The sequence below is a fragment of the Dryobates pubescens genome, chromosome 43 (assembly GCF_014839835.1).
Source record: "Dryobates pubescens isolate bDryPub1 chromosome 43, bDryPub1.pri, whole genome shotgun sequence".
Classification (NCBI taxonomy): Eukaryota; Metazoa; Chordata; class Aves; order Piciformes; family Picidae; genus Dryobates; species Dryobates pubescens.
In genome coordinates this window covers 56,507-72,694 of record NC_071654.1, presented here as the reverse complement: position 1 = coordinate 72,694, position 16,188 = coordinate 56,507, and the positions used below count along the sequence as shown (strand labels likewise).

The window sequence follows — 16,188 nt, the reverse complement described above, 5'->3', positions numbered from 1 at the left end:
TACCTGGGAGAAGAGACCAACCCCCTCCTGTCTACAACCACCTTTCAGGTAGTTGTAGAGGGCAATGAGGTCACCTCTGATCCTTCTCTTCTCCAGGCTAAACAATCCCAGCTCCCTCAGCCTCTCCTCACAGGGCTTGTGCTCAAGGCCTCTCCCCAGCCTTGTTGCCCTTCTCTGGACACGTTCAAGTGTCTCAATGTCCTTCCTAAACTGAGGGGCCCAGAACTGGACACAGTACTCAAGGTGTGGCCTAACCAATGCAGAGTCCAGGGGCACAATGACCTCCCTGCTCCTGCTGGCCACACTATTCCTGATACAGGCCAGGCTGCCATTGGCCCTCTTGGCCACCTGGGCACACTGCTGGCTCATGTTTAGGCAGGTGTCAATCAGCACCCCCAGGTCCCTCTCTGTTTGGCAGCTCTCCAGCCACTCTGACCCCAGCCTGTAGCTCTGCCTGGGGTTGCTGTGGCCAAAGTGCAGCACCCGGCACTTGGACTTGTTAAATGCCATCCCATTGGACTCTGCCCATCTGTCCAGTCGGTCGAGGTCCCTCTGCAGAGCCTTTCTACCCTCTAACTAACATCTGTTCCCAACTTGGTGTCATCTGCAAACTTGCTGATGACTGACTCAACCCCCTCATCCATATCATCAATGAAGATGTTAAAGAGGAGGGGGCCCAGCACCAATCCCTGGGGGACGCCACTGGTGCCTGGCCACCAGCTGGATGTGGCACCATTCACCACCACTCTCTGGGCTCGGCCCTCCAGCCAGTTCCCAACCCAGCACAGAGTGTTGCAGTCCAAACCACGAGCTGACAGCTTAGCCAGGAGTTTACTGTGGGGGACGGTGTCAAAGGCCTTGCTGAAGTCCAGGTAGACCACATCCACAGCCTCCCCACGTCCACCAGACGGGTCACCTGATCATAGAAGGAGATCAGGTTGGAGAGGCAGGACCTACCCTTCCTAAGTCCATGTTGGCTGGACCTGAGCCCTTGGCCATCCTTCAGGTGCGCAGTTATTGCCTCCAGGATAATCTGCTCCATCACTTTCCCTGGTACTGAGGTCAGGCTGACTGGCCTGCAGTTTCTGGGTTCCTCCATCCGTCCCTTCTTGTGGATGGGGACCACCTTGGCCAGTTTCCAGTCATCTGGGACCTCTCCAGTGAGCCAGAACTGGAGGAAAATGATGGAGAGCTGCTTGGCCAGCTCATCCGCCAGCTCTCTCAGCACCCTAGGATGGATCCCATCTGGTCCCATGGACTTGTGAGTGTCCAAGTGACTCAGCAGGTCCCGAACTAATTCCTCATGAATTTCTGGGGCATTACACTGCTCCCCGACCCTATTACCCAGCTCAGGAGGCCACTCATCCTGGACTCCTACCTTGCTGTTAAACATCGAGGCAAAGAAGGCGTTCAGGACCTCAGCCTTTTCCTCATCTTCGGTCACCGTGTTCCCCTCCAGGTCCAGTAAGGAGTGGAGGTTCTTCTTGCCCTTCTTTTTAGCTTTGATATATTTGTAACATTGCTTTTTATTGTCTTTCACAGAGGTGTTCAGTTTCAGTTTCGACTGGGCCTTTGCCTCTCTAATTTTATTCCTACCTAATCTAACCACTTCCTTGAACATACGTCGAGAAGCCTTCCCCTCCTTCCAAAGGTGATACAGCCTCTTTTTTTCCCTTAAATCCTTCAGGAGCTGCTTGTCCATCCAGGCCCAGAGTCTTCCCCGCCAGCTCATCTTTCGGCACATGGGGACCGCCAGTTCCTGTGCCTTCAAGAGCTCCTGTTTGAAGTAGGTCCAACCCTCCTGGACCCCTCGGTTCATGAGGGTTGGTACCCAGGGAACTTTACAAATAAGTTTCTTAAAGAGGCTGAAGTTTGCCCTCCTGCAGTCCAAGGTGAAGGTTCTGTTGGTGCTCCTCCCTATCTCCCTGCAGATTGAAAACTTCACTATCTCGTGGTCACTGCACCCTAGGCAGCCTCCCACGGTCACATCTCCCACTAGCCCTTCCCTATTGGAGAGCAGCAAGTCAAGCAGAGCCTGTCCCCTGGTAGGCTCGCTTAACAGCTGCGTCAGGAAGCAATCCTCTATCCGCTCCAGGAATCTTCTGGACTGCCTTCTCTCTGCTGAATTAAGCTCCCAGCAGATATCCGGCAGGTTGAAGTCCCCCACGAGGACAAGATCTGATGATCTTGAAACAGCCTCCAGTTGTTTGTAGAATAATTCATCAGCCTCCTCATCCTGGTTGGGTGGTCTATAACAGACTCCAACCAGGATGTCAGATTTGTTGGGCTGCCCTCTGATTTTAACCCACAGGCTCTCAATTCCCTCATCTTCCACCTCAAGTTCTGAGGCAGAAAGTGTCTCCCTAATATACAAAGCCACCCCTCCTCCTCTCCTCCCTCGCCTATCCCTCCTAAAGAGCCTGTAGCCCCCCAGTGTAGCACTCCAATCGTGCCTGTTGTCCCACCATGTTTCTGAGATGGCAACTATATCATAGTTGCCCTGGTGGATTAGGACCTCCAGCTCATCTTGTTTATTGCCCAGGCTGCGTGCATTGGTGTACATGCACTGCAGCTGGGCTCCTGACCTCTCAATTGACCCTACCTTGTGCCCTACTCTTACCTCTGCAGAGGGACCGATGTCTTCACCCACCCCCTTCAGACCTAGTTTAAAGCCCTCCTAATGAGTCCTGCCAACTCTAGTGCTAGGACTCTCTTGCCCCTTCTAGATAAATGCACCCCATCAGGACCCAGCAGGTCGGGTGTCGTAAAAGTAGCCCCATGATCAAAGAAACCAAAGTTCCTCCACTCGCACCATTCCCTGAGCCACTTGTTGATGGTGTGGGTTCTCCCGTTCCTCTCAGTGTACTCCCCTGCCACTGAGGGAACTGAGCAGAACACCACTTGTGCGCCTGCCCCATCAATCAATTGTCCAAGGGCCCTGAACTCCTTCTTAATTGCCCTGGTGCCCTTCCTGTCGATCTCATCACTCCCAGCCTGTATTACCAGCAGAGGGTAATAGTCAGAGGGACTGATGAGCTCGGGGATTCCCCTTGCAATGTCCTGGTCCTCTTCCTTGTCCTCCTCTGCCTCATCTTTTTCCTGCTCTCCCTGGAGGCTGCCCTTAGACTCCTAGAATCCTGGAGTGGTTTGGGTTGGCAGGGAGCTGCAAAGGTGATGCAGTCCAAGCCCCTCTGCAGTCAGCAGGGACATCCTGCACTAGCTCAGGTTGCCCAGAGCCCTGTCCAGCCTGAGCTTGAACCTCTGCAGGGCTGGGACCTCAAGCCCCTCCCTTGGCAACCTGTTGTAGTGTTCCAGCAGCCTCCTGGTGCAGAACTTGTTCCTCCCCTCCAATCTCAATCTGCTCTGCTCTGGTTGGAAGCCATTGCCTCTGGTGCTGTCCCTGCAGGCTTTGCAAAGAGTCCCTCTGCAGCCTTCTTGTAGCCCCCTTCAGGCACGAGAAGGTCACTCTTAGGTCTCCCCAGAGCCTTCTCTTCTCTGCAGGCTGAACACCCCCAGCTCCCTCAGCTTGTCATGGTAGCAGAGCTGCTGCAAGCCGCTGCTCATTTTTGTGTCCCTCCTCTGGGCCCTCTCCATCAGGTCCCTGTCCTTCCTGTGTTGAGGGCTCCAGAGCTGGCTGCAGTGCTGCAGGGGAAGCCTCAGCAGAGCAGAGCCAAGTGCCAGGATGGCCTCTGTCCATCTCTGGCCCTTCTGCTGTTGGTGCAGCCCAGGCTGCCCTTGGCCTTCTGGGCTGCAGGCTCCCCCTGTCTGTTCCTGTGCAGCTTCTTGTCCAGCAGCCCCCCCCAGTCCTTCTGTGCAGGGCTGCTTCCTATGCCCTCCTCCCCCAGCCTGTGCTGCTTGTGAGGATTGTGCCAGGCCAGAGGCAGGACCATGGCAGGAGTCACCTGAGGTCTCACTCCCACTCTGTCCCCCTTGCTCTCCTCAGTTGCTGCCTGAGGTGTCTACAGGGTCCCTCCCCAGCCCTCATCTGTAACCCCCCCTTGGCTTGGTGCTGTTCTTTCAGCCCTCCAGCTGATCCCAGGCTTTAGTCTCAGGCCCCTTCCATTCTTGTGCTGCTGCTTCCAGCCCAGTTCCTTAGAGGCTTCCTCAACCACAGCATTTCCCACTCCACCCTTCCAGGGGCAGTGGCAGTGGAGGTGGGGGACACAGGGCCATGGGACAGCCAATGCAGCAGGGCCATGGATGGGCTGGGACTGAGGGAAGGGCCTGGGAATGGCCAGGCAGGAATTAGGCCTTGTCCCCCCCAAAAAGGGGAGAGGATGCAGGGCCCAGGTGGCAAATGTGTGTGCAGGGAATGGCAGAATCTGGCAGCATTTGAGGAGGTGAAAGGAGTGAATTGTGCTGCAGCTCTGCATGTGTCAGCTAGGAGATAAACAGCAGCCCCTGGGCACTGTGCCCTCCCATCCAACCTCATTTTCTCTTGGGGCTGTGGAGCGGCAGCTCCAGGACAGGTGCAAGGAGAAAGCTGAGAGAAATGGTCAGGGAGAGAAGGAAGCCAAACCCTTTCCAGTGAGTGTCTTTGGGCTGCAGGTGTGTGAAGGGTGCTGGAGGTGTGAGGTTTGGGCAGGAGGCAGAGACTCCTCCAGCATCCCAGTGAGGGCTGAAGAGGTTTGGCAAGAAGCTGCCCAAGTCCCTTCCCCTTTTGCTGCATCTCCAGAGATCATGAGCTCCCTTTGTGTGTGTCCTGAGGGCTGCTCTGATCTTCTCTTGGGGAGTGGGCAGCAGAAAGGTGTGTGCAGGGCAGAGCTGGGCACAGAGTGGGTGTGTTGGGGGCAGGACCATGGAGGAGAGGTGGGACCAGAGCAAGATGTGCTGTCAAATGCAGCTGCAGGCAGCAGAGCCCTGGGCAGGCACTAAGGGCTGGGAGAGGCTGTGTGGAGGCAGCTGTGTTGTGGTGCTGGCCTGCAGCTGTGTGCTGGAGGCTGTGTGCTGGGCAAGGAGCTGAGTCTGCACTTGTTGAGGCCTCCCATCTTGATCAGCCCTGGCTGTGTGCTGTGACTGTGCTGCTGGGCTTGGGAGCTGCCCCCAGCAAGGCTGAGCTGTGCTGCCTGGTTGTGGGCAGTGCTGAGCCATTCCTTACAGGTCAGTGCTCTCCTCTGAGCCTTTTGCTTCTCTCTGTCAGGGGCTGTGTCCCTCTCTCTATAAGCCTTGCCTGTGTGTGCTGGGGAAGAGCAGAGTTTTCAGATCTGCCCCTTGGACCAGGCCATTAAGGAACTCAGAGTTGGGCAACATCAGGACCCCGGCTCCCAGGGCAGCTCCCAACAGCTGTGGTGGGAGTAGGGGACCCCTCACATGGTTGGGGGTCTGATGTGTGGCAGGAGGCTTGGGATGTGGAGGGTGGTGAGAGAAGGTGGAGGTGGTTTGGTGTTCCTTGTTCCCAGCCCCCAGGGTACCTCTTAACCTCTTCCAGCTCCTCCTGCCCACCACATTTCACCCCTCCAGGGGCTCTGAGGGACATCAGCTGTAGTGGGTGTCTGGGAATTCCCCAGGCTAGTGGGGGTCAGTTGTGTGGCAGGAGGAGATGTTTGGGGTTGGGATGTGGAGGGTGGTAGGAGAAGGTTGGAGGTGGTTTGGTCTTTCATTGGTCAGTGCTGCTACCTCTGTTGTTTGAGCCAGGAGAGATCAAAGGACAGGGCCTGGGCCAGGAACCACCCTGCCTATTGTGCCAGGCTTGAGCTGTGTAGGACAAAACCCCTTGTAAATCCCAGGGTACCTCAGGCTACTGATCACAGGAACCTGGGGTCTCAGCACAGGTATTGGAGGTCTGAGCCCACACTGTGGCAGAAACTGAAGGTTTGAGGTCCCCTCTGCATTCTCTCCTCCAGCTGGGTGTTGGGAGGTGTTGGGAGTCAGGGACTGTTATGACCCACACAGGATCTCAGGGTTTGAGGTCCTGGGCTCAGGTGCTTCCATCTTCCGTATTGCAGAGCTGTGATCCCTTCCTGCCACAGTATGGCCTCACAGAAGGACCCAGACAAGAGCTGGGAGGAGAAGCAGCACCCAGAGATCAAGTTGGAGCAGCCAAAGTTCAGCCTGAAGGGAGAGGAGGAGGAAGAGGAAAAAGAGGACAAGATGGAGGATGATGCTGTGAAGAATGATGACTATGAAGAGGAGGATAATGATGATGATGAAGGTGACCAGGATGAGGGGGAGGAATGTATGGAGGAGGATGAAGTCAGAGCAGGTCCCTCCGTGTCACCGAAACAGCTGAATCAGTGCCTTGAGTGTGGGCAGAGCTTCCCACCTGGCTCAGAGCCAGTGAAGCACCACTGCCCACAGCCTGGCTCCCGGCCCTTCGTCTGTGGTGACTGTGGCAAGAGGTTCAGCTGGAACTCAAACCTCATCCGGCACCGCCGCACCCACACTGGAGAGAAACCAGTCACCTGTGCTGCCTGCGGGGAGAGCTTCACCCAGCGCTCCAATCTCATCCGGCACTGCCGCACCCACACTGGAGAGAAACCATTCACCTGTGCAGACTGCGGCCAGAGCTTCACCCAGCGCGGCCATCTCACCCAGCACTTCCGCACCCACACTGGAGAGAGGCCCTTCTCTTGTGACAGCTGTGGCAAGCGCTTCAGGCACATGGCTCATCTTAGGCAACACCACCTCACCCACACCAATGAGAAGTCCTTCACCTGCAGAGACTGCGGCAAGAGCTTCAAACACAGCTCCACTCTCACCATCCATCGCCGCATCCACACCGGAGAGCATCTGTTCCCCTGTGCTGAGTGCGGCAAGAGCTTCACCACGAGCACTCGACTCATCCGGCACCAACTCATCCACAGCGCTGAGAAGCCCTACAGCTGTGCCGACTGCGGCAAGAGCTTCACCCAGAAGGTACAGCTCACAGAGCACCGTCGTGTGCACACTGGCGAGAAGGCTTTCAGCTGTGCTGAGTGCGGCAAGGCCTTCAGCCATAGGGGCACTCTCATTCACCACCGCCGCACCCACACCGGTGAGAAACCGTTCACCTCACTGTGGCAAGAGCTTCAGCCGCAGGGACACTCTCATTGGTCACCGCCGCACCCACACTGGTGAGAAGTCTTACACCTGTGCTGATTATGGTAAGAGCTACACCCAGACGGTAACCCTCAACAAGCACCGCTGCACCCACACCAGAGAGCAGCCTGCACTGTAGGGGGCATAAATCCACCTAGACTCGGCTGGGTAATCGTGACCCCTCTGAGAGAGCTTTTCCAGCACCAAAATCATCCCTTTTTCCCTTGCAGTTCTCAGGGGCTGGGGACACCAGCAGCAGCAAACACCTCCTGCCCTTCTGAACACCAATTATTGCTAATGAGAACAATTACAGTGCTGAGTCGGCACAGCTGGAGCTCCCAGTGAAGCTGGGCAGGGCTTTGCCAGAGTCTGTCTGGTTCTTCCCCAATGCTTTTTGTCTCCATGGGGTAAGAACCTCCCTGTACATTGACCAATTGTGTCAATAAAACCCAAAAGTTACCCAAATCCTCTCTGTTTGCTTTTACTTCAGATATCCCTGCCTCAATTCCCCAAATTTGGGGGCATCTGCTCTGAAGGGTTGGGGTGGAGATGTGTGCCCAGTTCAAGGAGGGGAAAATGAGGTTCTCAGAGGAGTCTTGAGGTGCATCTCAGAGTCTTTCTTCAGGGGCTTTCAGGTGATCTCAGGTGTTTGGGATTTGGATGGTCCTAGGATTGACTTTAGGGATCTTTGGAGGGTGTAGGGGGAAGCTGATGGAGGTCTTTGGAAGAACTCTGGAAGCTTCTGTTGGCTTTCTACTATGGGGCTGGAACAGGTTGAAGAGCTGAGAAGAGGTTAAGCTGCCTGTTCCCCCCAAAAACAGAAGGGAGGGAAAAATAACACACACACAAATCAAAAAACCCTCTGGGTTGAGATAAGGACTTGAGACAGCATCAAGAGAGCTGAATCCAAAGGAGATCCCATAACGCACACTGACCTGAGGCTGGTTGCAGAAAGCACAGCAGTGAGCAGCAGCAGCCAGGAGTTCGATCCCTACAGCCCTCCCCCTCAGCAAAGAGCCAGCACCTGACAGCCAGGACCCAACAGCAGCAACCAGAACAGGAAGCCTCTGATGTTGCAATCTGAGCTTCAGGTCCTGTAGTACTTGGCTCCAGCCAGCACTGTCCCTGTGAAGGTGGCATGAGGCAGGGTGGAGTAATGGCAGCAAATTTTCAACTTAACCTTTGATATTCCCAAGCCCTCATTCTGTGCCATCTGCACCATGCCCAGCAGCAATCAGCAGCACACCTCAGGCACTGTCCATTCTCACTCCACAGGAGGTGGCTTTGCAGTACCGAGGGCTGCTCACTGCAGGTGCTCTGCAGCTCCACTCTGTTCCATGCCCAGTCCAAATGCTGCACCACCTCTGGGGCAATCGAGTCCAGTGACTCCTTCTACACCTCCAAGTGAAAGCAAACTGTGGCTTGCATCCCAGTACTCAGCTTCCAACACATCCAGGTGTGGGGATCTTCCTGTCACACCAGAAACACAGATGGGTTCCACCCCTCGTGGTTTGATGGTGTCAGAGCACTCTGGGCACCTGTATCTACTAAAGCTTTATCCTCTCATGGGATCAACTTGCCAGGCCATTGCTTCTGTGTGGTCCAACAAACCAATTTGTCTCTCCCCTCCATCTGGTTGGAAGCAGAGCTCCTCTACTGCTGCCTGGGGTCCCTTGCATCTTGTGAAGATGCTTTGGGAGTCCCTTCAGGAGGACCAGAAGCAGTTTCAGCTTCCCTGCTCTTCTTAGGTCATTTCCCACTGGAAACTGAGGCAGCATCTCTGGAGGGACAATTCCCCTGTAAGTCACAGACTCCTGCAGCCAGGACTGGATTGGGTTTTCCCTTCCACTTCCTCACGTCCTCCCCATGGTCACACAAGTAAAGCAGAGGGTGTGCTGTGGTGTGTGCCTCCCAGATTCTCTCCCTTGGACAGGGGAGCAGCTGTTCCTCATGGCTGAAACACAGGGCTGTAAAGGTGGGGAATAAAAGCTTCTTCTAGAGCTGATGGAACTCCTGGGACAGTTCCTTCTCAGCTGAAACACAGGCCTGGAGAGAGGAGCAGAGATTTCCTTTGCCTTGCTGGGGCCTGCTGCTTGTTTCATCCACTGTTTGTCCTTGGCCATCTTCCAAAGCCAGAGATAAGAACCAAGCCAGCAGCCCAGGCTCTTTCTCCTGTTCCCATGGGGACCCTGATCCCTCCTGGTCCTTTGCAGGATCAGCTGCTTTCCTTGTAGGCTTCTTTGTCCCTCCAGGAGTGTTGTAGATGTGCCCTCGGGAATGAGCAGCAAGGAGATCAATGAATAGATATATTGGCAGTCTATTGATATCCAAACTCTGCAGCAGGGGATTCAGTTTCCATTCACAGGCAGCAGGATTGGGTTGGTGGAACCACCTCTACAGAACGTTTGTGCCTGGGCACTTCAGACGACCCAAATGAGTTCTAGAATTTAGAATGGAAACTGATTGGAACAGCAGTGGGGGAGGGGTTGGTCGGTGCCCAGCAAACCCTCAACCCAGGACAGTTTCAGCACTCCCTGAACCAAAATTCTCTAAAGCAAAGGTTTAGCTTCCTCACGAGCTAGGAACATCAGGAAATCTTTCCCTGGTGCTGTGTTTAGAGCCCTGACAGCGCGGCACGGCTGTGCCCTGATCAGGAAATAGAGACCGGCACCGACCGCCTGGCTGTGCCGCGGGGTTGCTGCTTCTCCCAGAGCACAAAGGTCCTGGAGCCTCCCAGGGGAAGCTTCAGAGGCTTTTGCCGCTGGCTCCACGCAGCGCAGCCCCTGGCAAAGGTTCCCCGCTCCGGGGGCTGCGGCGCTTCAGGACTGGCGGTGTGCAGGGGCCGCCATGGTTCCCTCCCGTGGCGATGGCTCACGCGGCAGTTGCCCCCACGCTCCGCGGCACCGCCCCCAGCCGGGCAGCAGTGGCAGTGTGCGGCGAGGCCTTCTGCAGCGCTGCTTCAAGGCCCGGGCGAGGCGGAGCGGAGCGGCACAGAGACGCACACAGGCATAGGCACCGACACCAGCGTGGGGGGCACTTGTGTACCAAACAGCTCCTGTTTCCCATCTGCCCCAAAGAATGCTGCTCCAGTGAGCATCCCCTGCTGACACAATAATTAACCAAGGAGCTGATCCTTTGCCAAATAAGCACAAGCACACGCCCTAAACAGGGCAAACAAACATGTAGCCTGGGCCTTGTTTGCCACAGGGGTGCAAACATGCCCAGGCAGATTGTTTACCTGGACTCAGTGGCACCAAGGTCCCCCTCCAGCGACTCCAGAAGGGAGGGGGGACACAGGGGGGTTGAGTCACACACAGAGAAGCATGTTCTGGTAATATTTGGGGCACAATCCTGGTCATAAGCACCATTCACTATGAGGGGCAGCTGATCCTGGCACAGGCTGCTTCTCTGACACAGCTGCCATGCCTGGGGCACTGTCTGTAGGTCCAGAGACCTTCTCTTGCCCCTGAGCCCTCTGCACAGTGATGAGAAGGGCTCGAGAGGCATGGGCCAGGCCCAAGCACATTGCAGTGATTTCTGTCTCTCAGGAACTCCCAGGCTGACAACAGACTTTGCCCAAAACTTTCCCCAGCTGGGGAGGATTTTGCACGTGCTCAGGGCTGAAATTCCAAAGCACCAGAGGTGACCACCAGCCTAAGAATTTGCCCCTTCCCCCCCCACCCCCTGCCACTCCTCAGTATCCAGCATCTGGGCAGATCTCACAGTGGTTTCCTTGGCAGTGTCCTGTATTGCTCTGGATGAAATCAGAGCAAGCTACCCAGCAGTGGGCAGCACAGCTCTGAGCCATTGCTCTAAGGTAACACTCAGCACCATCAGCAGCACAAACAGGACTGCAGCTCATCAGCCCCCAGAACACACCACAGGAAAGAAAACTTCTGTCAAACTCTGTTGACAAGCCTCAAGCCTTAATTCAATCCTCTTCTCCTCTCTTTTTGTTACCACAATCCTTTTGTCTCCTGCCAAAATCTGTCCTCATTAAGGCAGCTGCTTTCCTGCCCCACACTGGGCTCGAGAAAAGGAATGTACTGGGTTCAGCTGAGCCAGCAGCTTAACCTCTCTGCCTCCCCCAACACAGAACTGAGGGGAAGAGAACACCACACAAAACCTCTTTGTGTTGATACAGAAACAAATGAGAGAAGAGTTTCCTGAGCAAATCAGATCATCAGAATACAAAAGTACAGTGACCTCAGCCTGTGTGCAGAACAGGCACGGTGGAAAGCAGCAGCAAGCAAGGCAAAAGCCCAAAGCAGGGAGCTGCTCCCCTATCCCTCCCTGTCCCACTGCCATAGCATCAGGGCAGCCAACAACAAAAAACCCCAGAACCCAGAAGCAGCAACTGGAACAGGTAGCCTCCCATGTTGCAACCTGAACTTCAAGCCCCATCATCCTTTGCTCCAGCCAGCACTTCCATTTCTGAGGCTGGCATGGCTGCAGCATGGTCTGGATAACAGCAGCAGAATCAACTCGACCCAGGACAATCAGGAGCCCCTCCAAGCAAAATGGAAAGAGCCTCTCAGCTTCTGTGAACAACTTACAGTGCTTTGAAGGCAGCTGGACTTGCCACATGGATGCATTAGCTGAGAGCCCAGAAGAGCCCAAGGGGGCAGTGGAAGGTGACTTCAGAAGAATCCTTGAAGATGAAGCTCAGACTTCATGGTTTGTAGCTGGAACCTTGGTATTTCCTACTGGGATCTCCTTTGGATTCAGAGCCCTGTGACAACTCACAGGGTCACAGGTGACAGGATGTTAGGGGTTGGAAGGGGCCTCTGGAGATCTTTGAGTCCCCCTGCCAGAATAGGACCATAGAATCCAGTGCAGGTCTCACAGGAACACATCCAGACAGGGCTGGAAATCCTCCAGAGAAGACTTCACAACCTCTCTGGGCATCCTGCTCCAGGGCTCTGTCTCCCTTACAGTCAAGAAGTTCTTCCTGCTGTTGAAGTGGAACTTCCTGTGCTGCAGTTTCCATCCATTGCCCCTTGTCCTCTCCCAGAGCACAAGTGAGCAGAGGCTGTCCCTGTCTCTTGCTTCCTGATCCCCAGCGCTCAGATATTGATAGACATTGATCAGATCCCTTCTCAGACTTCTCCTCTCCAGACTAAACAACCCCACGCCTCTCAGTCTCTCCTCATCAGGCAGTGCTGCAGTCCCTTCAACATCTTCACAGCTTCTGCAGCAGATCCTTGTCCCTTTTGAGCCCAGAGCTGGATGCAATATTCCAGGTGGGGTGTCCCCAGGGCAGAGTAGAGGGGGAGGAGAACCTCCCTGGATCTGCTGGCCATACTCTTCCAAATGCACCCCAGGATCTGTGGTAATGGTTGTAATAAGCAGCGTGAGCAATCTGGCAGTGTAGGCCTGGTGGTAGGCCGTGTCCAGCACGGGTGCAGAAGTAGCTAGCAGCACAGCAGAATAGTGCTGTGCCTGCACCGTGTAACCAAAGCAGGACACCAGTAGCTATAAACACAGAGTTATCTCAGAATAACAGGACACACATGTGCATCAACAATCTTGCATGTTATTACTGGTTTAACCAATAATCTATAGCAATAGTGTGTCGTCACTCGTGAGGGGCCAATGAAGCCATGCCAGCAATGCCCTCCGAGTTGATATAAGTTCTAAGGGTTTTCTTACTGCACACTTTCCTCCATGCTTTTCTTGCTAGCCTGTCAGCTCTACTGTCTGCTCTGTACCATGCTTTCACCATAGGCCTAAGCCATGGGCCTGCAATACTGAAGCAATAAAGGACAATACTAGATTACATTGATCAGATGTATTGACTCCATTCTCCATCGTCGCTAAATGTGGCGCCCAATGTGGATTGGGACCCTCAGTCCTGAAGGTGTTGCACGATTCAGCATAAAGAGGTACGTCCGAGGGATACGGAAAGCCGGTCGCATAGCACTGCCCCGGTGCTAAAAAAATAAGCAGCGTGTGCGCTCAAAAAGGAAGTGAATCTCGCCCTGATCTGGTGAGCGGCTGGAGGAGGACATGGGGGTGGCACTTAGCAAAGAAGAAGAGGCTGTGCTGAAGGTCCTCCAAGATATCCTCTCCATGAGAGGTATTACTTATGATTCTGGGACTTTAAAAGGGCTATTAGCCTGGGCCCGGGATCATGGTCTAATCCCCACAGTAAATGAAGCTTTTACTTCCGAAGCTTGGGACAAAATTGGAACCCAACTGTGGGATGAGGTGTCTCGGGGCTCGAAAAGGGCTTTTCGCTATGGCACCTTGTGGCGAATGGTTACAGACGCATTGCAATTGCTGAAAGCAGAAAAATCTGCTCTCGATTCGGCTGCAGCAGCGCTGATTGAACCCGGGACAAAAAAGGGAGACGCAGAATGCTCTGCACCCCCCCCGTTCCCCCTCCCTACACCGTCCGCTGTCGCATCAGCCTCCTTGCCACAAATACAAGCAAAATCACTAGCTATTTCTTCTCCTGCACAAGTTGCGACCTCTTTATTACCGTCCGTTTGCACGGCAAAATCTGCATTACTAGCAACAAATTCCGACCCGACAAATTCCGACCCGACCGCAGAAACACCCACAGACAAGATGGCGGTCACTACGCAGTTAGAATTACAACAAGACTCCTCGTCTGCCATCTTGGTGCACACATCGCGTTCAGCAGATGCTACACCTGCTGTCCATCCCAAACGGTGGAAAAGCAATTCAAAGTCATCGAAGTCCGTGGCTCGGCGTGCTCGATCCCCATCGTTGTCGTCTTCTCCCAACACTGCCAGCAACAGCTCAGATTCAGGAGACGAACGCACTGATGCCAGGACGCGGAACAGCGTCGGCGTTATTCTACAGCTCCTTCTAGAGAAGATGGACTGCTTGGAGGCTCGTGGCTACGGCGTTGCCGCAACCCTAGTGGCCCGGGCAGGCCCTGCTGCCCCCGCAGTTCCGGCTGCTCCCGCGGCCCCCGCAGCTCGGGCTGTCCCCGTGGTCTCAGTGGTCCTGGCGGTCCCGGCCCCAGCGGTCCCAGCAGTCCCGAGCGACGTGATCCGGATCGGTGCACCACAGATGCCAGCATCGACCATGGTGGCGGCGTCGGCGTCAGTGGTCTCCGCCCCGGCAGCTGTGAAGGCCGTCCCCGCCCCGGTAGTGGTCACAGCAGCAGCGACCTCTCTGGCCCCAGCATTTCCAGCAACGGTCGCTCCAGCAACAGCTTCTCCAGCAACGGCCGCTTCAGCGTCTTTGGCTGTTGTACCCTTCTCACCTCGTACATCTCAGTCATTATCGGGAGACGACACCGTCGTGACCAAAAACCAGCTTGTATTACGATGGGCCGATAATGTATGGGATGGGGAGGTGGGAGGATTGGGGGTCGACCCAATATTGAGTCAGTGGAGAGCTATTGTGCAAAGTGCAGCTAAAGAGGGATTAATTGTAGATTTCCCTGTATGTGCATATCCTGTATCACTGCAAGGTCAAGGCAGAGCATGGCAAACTCTGGATTGGAAGCTGCTAAAAGAAGCTAGGCAGGCTATAACCACCTATGGTCTGAAGTCAGGCTACACCTCTGCTTTAATCGATCAATTGTTTTCAACACACTTGTTAACGCCTTTCGACACACGTATGTTGGCAAACACCTTATTAACACCACATCAACGCTTACAATTTCTCGATAAGTGGCAAACTGCCTGCACTGCCACGGAAGCCACGCCCTGGCAGCCAGCAGACCCTTTACACGGTGTTACTCTTCATCAACTCATTGGGTCAGGAGACTTCATTAGACCAGATCAGCAAGTACGACTTCCTGATCAGGTCCTACAGTTAAGTCAGGACCTAGCGGTCAGAGCGTGGTAGAAAATCCAGGACGATAAGTCTGGCCCTACATTTTTCTCCATTCGACAGGGCCCCACAGAGTCGTTTGGCTCCTTTGTGGATAGGTTGCATACAGCATTAGACTCTAATCCGGATTTGAGTGTTGACATGAAGAATAAAATGATGGACATTCTGGCATTTGATAATGCTAATGACAAAACTAAACAGGTTCTAAGCACTGTGCCAAGAGGCGCTTCTACTGCACAGCTGCTGGATGCAGCAGAACGAATGATGCACCAGCACACAGCTACCTATTTAGCCACAGCTGTACAGGCAGCCACAAACCTAGTGTCAAAACCACCTAAAAGAGGAAAGCACCATGGTACCAGGCAACATAATTCTGGGAAATTTAGGCACCCTAAATCTAATTACTCGACTGCTGTGCAGCCTCGAAGGTGCTGTGCTCATTGCCACAGTCCTACTCATTCTACCCAAGACTGTCATCGGCAGGGAAACTTCTCCCGCAGCACGAATGCACCCCGCGCGACTACAGCAAATCAGGGTGCTTGGACCACCACCCCGCGGCCACCTCCGGCAGTGGCAGAGTGGACTTGGCAACAGCAGTAGATGTTACCCTTGAGACCACAGATGTTGCTGTTGTCGAGTCAGACCAACGTGGTCCTCTGGGTCATGGACTTTGTGCTCTGTTAATTGGCAGATCGTCTACCTCTAGACAGGGCATCTTTATAGTCCCTGGTCTAATCGATTCTGATTATGAAGGTGTTATAAAAATTATGCTCTATACTATTGCCCCTCCTGTTAGTATTCCTGCTGGAACAAAAATCGCTCAACTAATTCCATTTGAGTCTCGAGTGGCCGTAGCTTCAGACAGGGTTCGAGGACAAGGAGGCTTTGGTTCCACTGGCATGCCTAATATCTTATGGGCCTTAGATATCCAAAAGGGTAAACCTGAAGAGGTTGTAACATTCAGACACCCTTATGAGCAAACTGTACAACTTTCAATGCTTGTGGATACTGGAGCTGATGTTACCATCATACCTCGTCATAGGTGGAACAGTCAGTGGCCATTGTTGATGGCAAATTCTGGAGTTATGGGTGTAGGAGGTGTGCAAACAACTTGGGTCAGCAAAGAGCCTCTGCAATTTACTTTTCAGGATGGCAAGTCAATCACTCTAAGACCATATGTGTTAACCCTTCCAGTTGCTCTATTGGGCAGAGATGCCTTAAGTCAGCTGGGAGCACGACTTGTTACTGATCCTTTTTTGTAGCGGCCGCTGGTGAGCAGCCAGCCCTCAAATTAAAATGGAAAACAGATGAACCACTATGGGTGGAGCAGTGGCCGCTTAAACAGGATACGCTGCA

At 54.1% G+C, this 16,188-nt stretch overlaps 1 protein-coding gene across 1 annotated transcript in view; it reads left to right on the top strand.

Moving 5' to 3' along the window:
• Window positions 1-15,538, top strand: part of LOC128899309 (zinc finger protein 721-like) — a 586,691-nt gene extending 571,153 nt beyond the window's left edge. Inside the window, 6 exon segments of the mRNA XM_054177689.1 lie at window positions 6,299-6,986; window positions 6,988-7,102; window positions 9,636-10,058; window positions 13,012-14,139; window positions 14,272-14,334; window positions 15,524-15,538. Coding sequence (XP_054033664.1) covers window positions 6,299-6,986; window positions 6,988-7,102; window positions 9,636-10,058; window positions 13,012-14,139; window positions 14,272-14,334; window positions 15,524-15,538 — 2,432 coding nt within the window.
• The last annotated feature ends 650 nt before the right edge of the window (window positions 15,539-16,188 follow it).